This window comes from Rhamphochromis sp. 'chilingali' (genome assembly GCF_963969265.1).
Source record: "Rhamphochromis sp. 'chilingali' genome assembly, chromosome: 16".
Classification (NCBI taxonomy): Eukaryota; Metazoa; Chordata; class Actinopteri; order Cichliformes; family Cichlidae; genus Rhamphochromis; species Rhamphochromis sp. 'chilingali'.
In genome coordinates, this window is record NC_137943.1 from 19,691,986 (window position 1) to 19,700,609 (window position 8,624).

General features: G+C 38.5%; 1 protein-coding gene across 1 annotated transcript; it reads right to left on the reverse strand.

Moving 5' to 3' along the window:
- Window positions 1-58: 58 nt before the first annotated feature.
- Window positions 59-8,268, reverse strand: LOC308412727 (RING finger protein 11-like). Its single transcript, XM_080907270.1, has 3 exons — window positions 7,649-8,268; window positions 7,091-7,260; window positions 59-2,603 (listed from the first exon to the last, which is right to left on the reverse strand). Exons 1-3 carry the CDS (start codon window positions 7,769-7,771, stop codon window positions 2,432-2,434), a joined length of 465 nt encoding a protein of 154 aa, XP_080763396.1. The 5' UTR covers window positions 7,772-8,268; the 3' UTR covers window positions 59-2,431.
- Window positions 8,269-8,624: the final 356 nt, after the last annotated feature.

Here is an 8,624-nt window from a genome sequence, read left to right on the forward strand (position 1 = left end):
TGAGCAGTTTCGGGGTAAGTCAATGGATGCTTCTGTGGTAATAAACCAAAACCGCATATCATTTTTCAATTTTTTAATTATTATTATTATTTTATTTACACAAAGGGTCCTTAGCCATCCAAAAAAACAAAACAAAAGAAGATTATAAAGAAATATTCATGAAAACACAGCAAAGGAAAGCTCAGTGAAAAAGATGATCTCAGGTTTAACTGTCACACCATGAGAGAAAAAAAACTCTCACACTCTGAAAATTCAGCCAGGACAGGTTTGCACGACCAGACAGTACCAAACAGCTGGATACTTCAATACAAGATGGGTTTTACACACATAACAGAAAATGTGAAAGAGACACCGACACCACCACCACCAAAACAGCACAAGTAAAAAGTAAAGCAATAAATGTAACGTCTACTACAGAAATAAAGACAATAATGCGCAACAAAACAAAAAAGAAATGTGATCAATATTTGTGTAGAATTTAAAACTGTATTCATGTAGATTCAGAATTAACCAGCTATGCCACACAATGCTTCTTTATTAAAGGAACAGTTCAACATTATTTGCTTAGAGACAAAGGTTATCTCTGTTAGGGATGAAGCTGGATTAGGGAATGCAATTAGCTTAGCATAAAGCGTGGGAACAGCTCACCCGGCTCTGTCTACAGAGCACAAAAACCACAATAAAATTAAATCATGAAACAACTTCAATCTTGTTTGTTCATCTTCAGATGGAAACAAATGATGATGGTGAACATGCTGGTGTGGGTTTGGACTTCGGTGAGATCCAGGTTAGAACGTTCTCCCTCTGTATTTAAAATGTTGTTGATCTCTTACTTTCTGTCACAAACACACTTTTTAAATCGGTGGTGCTCATATTAACTATGGAGAAAAGCTTCATTTAATGAAGAATATGTGGGTGTTACACCCGAGTCAGACTCAGTCTGCTCTAGAGGCTTGGTTTCAAGCATTTTTTCTACTCTTGGATCTGTATGAAGTCGGCGAGAGCAGATTTTTTAATACAGTCACGTGCACGGCTGCAGCTGCGACCACACAAGCCACAAACACGTGCTGTAAATACCTTTTGTTCTAAAGGGCCAGCCAATCAGAATCCTGCAAAGTTACTCTATAAAGAAAACCCCCAAATAATCATTTGGAGCTGGAAATTAGTCCAATCAGAAATCATTAATAGAGCTATGAGAAATTAAAAATTCTTCTCAACAAGAATTTGAAGAAGCTTTAATGTCAAACCATTCCTTTAAAGCTGAGCAAGCCTCTGTCCCTTCAATTACACACACACAAAGAAAAAAAGATCAAAGAAATTGCACAAAACCATGAATCAGATTTCATGAAATGCGTGTTTAGGATTACTTCAATGTGATAAGTGACTACTGACGGCTTTAAAAACATCCTTATCAGCTATATAACTTTTGCATCTCAGGAGATAAAAGGAATGAAGTATTGATAGTGCAAGGTTATAATGTACATATATTAATATACTGTTTTACATAATGTCCTAGGAGTAAAGTGCAAATCTCTGGATCAGATGAAGAGTGTGTGCAAGCGCTTCTAATTTCCACTGACTGATCCACCTGCCCATGCACAAATGAGCCCTTTACACTGGCCGTCAGCTACAACACATCGTCTGGTCAAACATTACAAAACTCTACTTTGTTTTCCCTTGAATTCAAAATATATTTTTAGAGGAACGGCTAAAGACACATATGAAGTAGTTTTGATATAAGTAAAGTACACCACTGTATACTTTTACACTTTGGGTGACTTCTGTAAAGTGTTTTCTTTTTGTAATCGTGTTTGGCTTCTTCTCTACACCAACAGTGTAAATGTCAGCAGTGTATTCCCACATATCCAAAGGGCAGGGCTACTTTAATGTGTTTAACAGATCAATATGTTTGAAAGGTCTTCTTTACTGTTGCCAACACATATCTGGCAAATCATCCGAGCATTTTCATCAATAATTTGTTTACCAAATTATTCATTTAAGTCGTGATCAGTGATGAATAAAGGTGCTGGCCGATGGGGAGAACGCCACTGAGACCCGCTCGAGTGGAAACGCAGTCACCAAACAGCTCTTTTAGACACAAATGCCACATGCTCGCTGTTAGCGGCAAAGCTGGAGAGTGCCTAGGCATGACAGAAACACAGAAACACAACCATGCAGGGTCGCTGGGACACCTGTCTTTTACCGACTTGTGTAACAGATGTTTAAGACCAGCTCAATCTGGAATCAGACCAGGGGTATGAAAGGCCAACGTTAGGTGAGTGGGAAACTTTTAAAGTGCAAGACAAAAGCCAACACTTTCATTTTTTTTCTTTCAGCTCCTCTCACTCTATAAGAGGGCAGCTGCTGGGTTTTGGGAGCTGGAGGGGGTCGTGTTTGATATATCGATTCGGTTGAAGAAGGGATGGAAAATTCAGTTGGTCTCGTAGGTGGAGAGCAGGGCAGCATCCACAGGCTCCATGCAGGAGGGGCAGGTGAAGGATCTCATAAGCCAATCATCTATACAGTCCATATGGTAGATGTGCATACATGGCAAGAACCGGATGGGGTCCCCATAAACAAAGTCCAGCATACAGATCACGCATCTGAAAACAGATAAAACAGTCCGCGTAAACACACGACAGCAGAAATCTTCTCAGACTTTCTACATGAAGTGTTCTCCTAAACCTGAAATTATTCATGCTTTAATGTAGCGCAGTTACACGTTATCAATTCATCATTGACTGTTTAATAATAAAATGTCAAAATATTCTCCATTTATACCCTCTGATTTTCAGCTCTAAGTCACTGGAAGTTGTGACGAGACAGACCCAGCGCTCATTCTAATCTACTTTGTTTGATCAGTCTAACTAAAACAATTACACAGCTTATGATTTTACAGATCCAATTTATAGTCAGTAGTTAATCATTAACCCGTAAAAATGTCCACACAACTAAAGGTTGATTTAGACTTTGCGTTGAATTGGGGATTTATTCAGTGGTAAATCTAAGGCATTAACCTGATCTGCACCCTAGAAATTGAACTACACATGTCTGTTCAATACAGTCAAATAATCCTCTGCGTATCCAGCTACTTTTTCACCACTGTTTTTAAATGTATCAGTGAGAGAATAATATTCATAGCATTAGTATAAGGAATAATAATCACCAACATAAGCATCAACATAAGCATGCTCTCCTGGAGGGAGATTACTGAAACCATTGGGATGGATGTGAGGGAATGCACAAAGAAGTGGGAAAACTACAGGGACAAAAATGTTTATCCCCCCCTAAAAAACCTGACCACAACAAAGAGCAGAGACCCAGGAGGGAAAGAAGTCCCAGCATTTTATTTGTTTCGGTTGGCTGGCACTGCATGTACACTGCCGGGACACATCACATGGCTTTTAACACACAATGAACCACACACAAGAATAACTGTCAGCAACAGTGTCGGCCCCTCACGAACATTATATTACAGGTTCTAAAAAAGACTTCCCACAGGTATCCGAAATCAATTGTCGGTTATTATAGTTTTGTATTTTCTAATTAGATTTTATTTTATTTCGCTTTGACTCTTTGTTTTCAACTACCGTATTTCCCGGACTACAAAGCGCACCTGAATATTAGCCGCACAAGCTAAAATCAGGGGAAAATCCTGTTTTGTACATACATTAGCCGCACCTGACTAAAAGCCGCAGGTGTTTCAATGTTGACTTATCATATGTAAGAGAATATGCACAAAGCAAATTGTCAGGAAAGAGATGGCTGTTTGGAGACACATCACTTTTATTAATATTTTGAAAAATAAGTTATGGGTACATATTTGCACAACTTTTTAGGTATATGTAAAAGTAGCGGTAATTACAAGTACGAAACATGTGCTGTGCTTCATAAACGAGTAACAAATGTAGTACATAACAATAACCTACAGCACACCAGAAAAATAGATTCAGACTACCTTTTAGGCTCAGGTGGATGGATGGATGTTTTCACACTTTTCCACGCTGTCAGATTCCACCGGTGGAGTTGAGCATAACTTGCTTTTCGCAAGTTTATTGCTGCACACCATCCACGACTCCCGCTGAACGCGTAGCGCTACTTTGAAGTTTGTTTTTCGTGCTACTTGTACGGCACTATGTTGCCTGGCGGATGGACATGTGACCAACATACCACTCTTGAACACCGATACTGTGTGTCTGATCACATGCCCTTCCGCCAGGCAACGTAGTGCCGTACAACAGCGGAACAAACAAAACAAATCGTCTTACGATATGACAAAAATCAGGGACAATCCATAGAAAAGCCGCACCTGACTAAAAGCCGCAGGGTTCAAAGCTTGTGGAAAAAGTAGCGGCTTATAGCCCGACAATTACGGTAATTTTATCCACGGTACGTTTCCAGATTGGATTTGTTCGTTTCAGTTTGGTTTTTAAATTCATTTCAGTCTCATTTTCAGTCCTTTTAAAGCTACGTTCAACTGCTCTCTTATTGTCCCCAAGGGGTCACCACAGTGGATGGATCCACATGTTTGATTTGGCACAGATTTTACAACGGATGCCCTTCCTGATGTAAACCTCCCATTTACCCATGCTTGGGAACAGCACAGGCAGTGCACTAGCTTTTGACCCTCTGTTTGTGTCTTCCTCTGGTTTCAAACTGGGGCTCTTTCATGAGTAAGAATAACATGTTAACCAGTACACCATGGAGACACTAGACATTTAAAATGTTTCTATCCTTGCCCAGTCACTTAAACACATTATGCTTGCTTATGTACAACAGCAGTTATGAAAAAAAAAAACCCATAATGCTTATTTATTAGAACAATACCTGGTGTAAGGTTTATGTCACAGCTGCCCAAAATTAACAGTATTGGTAACTACCAAAAATTATTTTCATGTTTCTATAATGGTTAATCTATAAATATAACCAAACTCTTTAGCCAAAATAATATTTATAATGTTAAGATATAAAAACTGTTATTATCCAAGAATTTTCAAATATATCATTTTACAGAAATGCAGGAAAAAAACAGCAAAGCACATCATTATTATTATTATTATTATTATTATTATTATTATTATTATTTGATTAAAATGGCGAACCACGTTTACCCATTTACTTATTTATTCATAGTTAGTTGTATTCTTCATGTTATGCTTGATAAGACTTCTGACTTGCCAGAAGTACTGTGTGTCGGTTCAAACGGATATAAAATTTAGCGTATTTGCTTAATAAATAACTATCGGTTTTGGTTTTGAATGGCTAAACAGTAAAAAGCGACGTGTAACCTCATGGTGTGGACACTAACGTGGAAGAAACCGATACTCCTGCTGCTAGTGCTGGCACAGTGTGTGTTGCAATTTTATAAATGGTACAAAATTACATTTAAAAGGTGATTTAACTAACAAGGTACCTGTTTAACAGTTTCATACATCTTGTAAAAAATAAACAAAATATTTGTTTGGCCAATGTTTAACTTTGTTCAATCAAAGTGTGCTCAATTTAAAGGTTTTCTGAGCCATTTATGTTTTTTTGAATAGCCTAATTTTTTTCTCTTGTGATGGGAAGGTTAAGTATAGGCCAATAATCTTTGTCGAAGATGTTTTGTCTACATTGGAGTGAATGTTGCTCATTTTGCTGACGAAGATGAATAAGAGAAAAGGATCAAGTAACAACATCTATATTTGCCCTATGAAAAGATTTTTATTCAAAAATTTGGTTTTTTGGTTGCTTTCAGGCTGAATCAACTTCTGTTTTTATATGTTACCTCTCCAAAAAAATCCATTCACGTGGCACTTTTGTTATGAGCATACATAGTGTTGGTATTTTTTTTTTGCCATGATATAAATGTGTGGCTATACAACACAACTTCCTGCCAAAATACTAGTGAATCATGTCTTTTTGCAACAACAGTTATCTTTTGACCTCTACAGTGGCATCAGCAGTTGTGTTGTGTGTACTCTGTGGGTTTCACCAACCCAACTGTCAAAAAGATCCCACAACTGTCTGTAGATTCCTTTGTTTTTCCAATCCTATAAAAAGTTATAGGTTTTCTGGGTGTATGTGGTGTCATCAGATTTGTTCTACACAATGTCAATCAAACCTGGAAACAGCAGGTAAGCCACCTGTCAAAACTGGGGTTAAACACACCGAAACTTCAACTAGCTGTAGCCATGTGCCCTGGGTGTTTTGAAACACACTTCACAGCAGTGTTTCAAAACATCTGCACTTTGAACGCTTGACACAACATCAAAACTTCTAACTGTGCAGCTTCCTTACACACATTCCCAATCACATGAAGCAAAAACTAATGTACACAACAATTAATACTAACGCTTCTTAACTCGCTTTTTAATTTTTGAAACATAGCTCATTTCTAAAATTCCAATGCTGTCTAGCCCACGAGGTATAATAGCAGTCTGCTAACAGCTACTTAGGAGCTCTGTCACTGGGTTTAACAGCAGTAAAGAGACAGATGGGGGATAAACTAAAGAGACCAGAGATGCTCTAAAAAACCTGGGACCAAAAGAGGAAGTTTTTCAGTTTTGAAAATGGACTGTGGTTTTGCTTCATTTCTGGTCACTGTTACTATGTTGGACACAACAGGGAACCAGCTGAGTTAAAGGAAACATGTTACTTAAGGCTAACAGATGTTTTAACAGATGACAGAGTAATTTGTGCCACAAAAGTTGAAAGAATAAGTACAAATGCAGTTTGTTTTCAAGCTAATGAGCCAGATTTTGCTTTTGTTTGAAAACAGCTGCAACATCACATCTGACCTAAACAGAGTTTACTTCATACCCTCAGATTTTTACGTTTATTGTTTATGTTTTATTATATCTAACCTATAATATATATACATTTCAGACAGAATAATTTTCTATTATAAGGACACACTCCTGCATTAATAATAACAATAGTGTGACACACTGTGAAACAGCCAAACTCCTAAACAACTTTGTTACGATGTACTCCTGAGAAGCAACCAGCCTGAGATCCAAAATGTCTATTCAGTTCTTAGGTTAAAAAAACGCAACCGCACCCCTGCTTGTTGTAAGCTCATCATATTTCAGAAATGTAAAATGCTCACTCTCTGATCTTCTTCTCTGAGCCGTCTTGCCCTCCATCATAAACGCCCTTAGGGAGGTGCTGGATCAGGCCAATGCGCTGAGCTATGCGGATCTGCTCTTCTTCTGTCAGCTGGGTGACCAGACGAGCCTGGCTGGGTGTAGGATGGTACATGGGCATGTGAGCCTGCTCCTGGTAGCACAAACAGGAAAACAACAATATGAAACCAAAACATGTGCTTCCCCCTATAAGCTAACTGTGTGCCTGAAGAAAGTGGTCAGACTAGATTAGGCTCTGTGCTGGGATAAGGTGAATAATGCAGCAGCTGTCTGGTTTGACAACTTTTGATAAATGCCTTCTGTTAACACATACTAAACGTATGATTACTTCTCAAAGGGCCACAGATATGAAACTGAGTTATCCTTTGTTATCACCACCTACTGCATGTTAGCATGTATGTTCTTAACTGACATTAACCTCACAAACTATGATGTTACTCATGTGTCGGGCATGTTCCGCTCCCCTCCCCCGGCCGTTTTGGATTAAAGCACCTGGAAGTTGAGACTGAGCAGCTGCTCACCTGGTAGGGCGGAGGTGGCTCCAGGTCCGGGTCTGTCCCGTCACCGAAACTAGCCCTGTCTGACTGGGATTCGTGGAGCAAAGAAATGTCGTCTGCTGTAGGAGACTTGAGACAGTTACCCATGTCGTCGTGTCCTTTCCTGACCCACGCCAACAAACAAGATATTTGCTGCTAAAGTTGCCCCCCTTGGCTGTTTACTTTCTACACCACAAACTGTTTAGTTACTGTTCAGCTAACTACCGCTGTGGGCACTCTTTACATGCTTATCCGTATAAAACTCCTAAGTAAAAGTTAAATACTAATAGTCTCTCTTCATGTTTAGTTGGACCTCCACCTGAAAAACAAAACAAAGAACTCCCCTCGCTAACGGCAGCTAGCAGCTGAGCTAGCTACTATTACGCTAGCCAATTGGGCGACTTCCTCTATAAGTATCGCTCATTCCTGTGTAAGACTCGCAGTCTCTGCAAAATATCTACTTCAGCTGTAACTTTAGCCGAGTTACTCAGCTGTCTGGGTGTCTGAATGTACAGACATTTCCGCCCTTTAACTTCGTGAGTATTATTTAACAGTTTGCTTCCTTGCTAGCTCTTTCTTCAGCCAAAGGATATGTTATCAGTCCGTTTCATATGACGTAGGTTGTAGTTCTGCATGCTGATTGGACATAAAGCCAAAGAAAAATAGAGCCAAAAAAATAAATAACTGTTAAAAAGTATTTCTAAATATTTAATCTCTACAAAAAAGACTACATTAATATGAAGGAATACTTATAGAGTATTACAAGTATATAAATAACATTTTTTGAGCAGATAATTACATTTAAAGTCCTGCTTAGAAGCTAATGATTTCACTTTCCACACAGCTAACACTGTAATTCATTGCAAAAAATCTAATTTCCAGTTTTGGTCACATGTTATAAAAATAGTCCGGAATAGTTTGGACTGTATACAATGTGCATTATACATTTTTTACATTATAC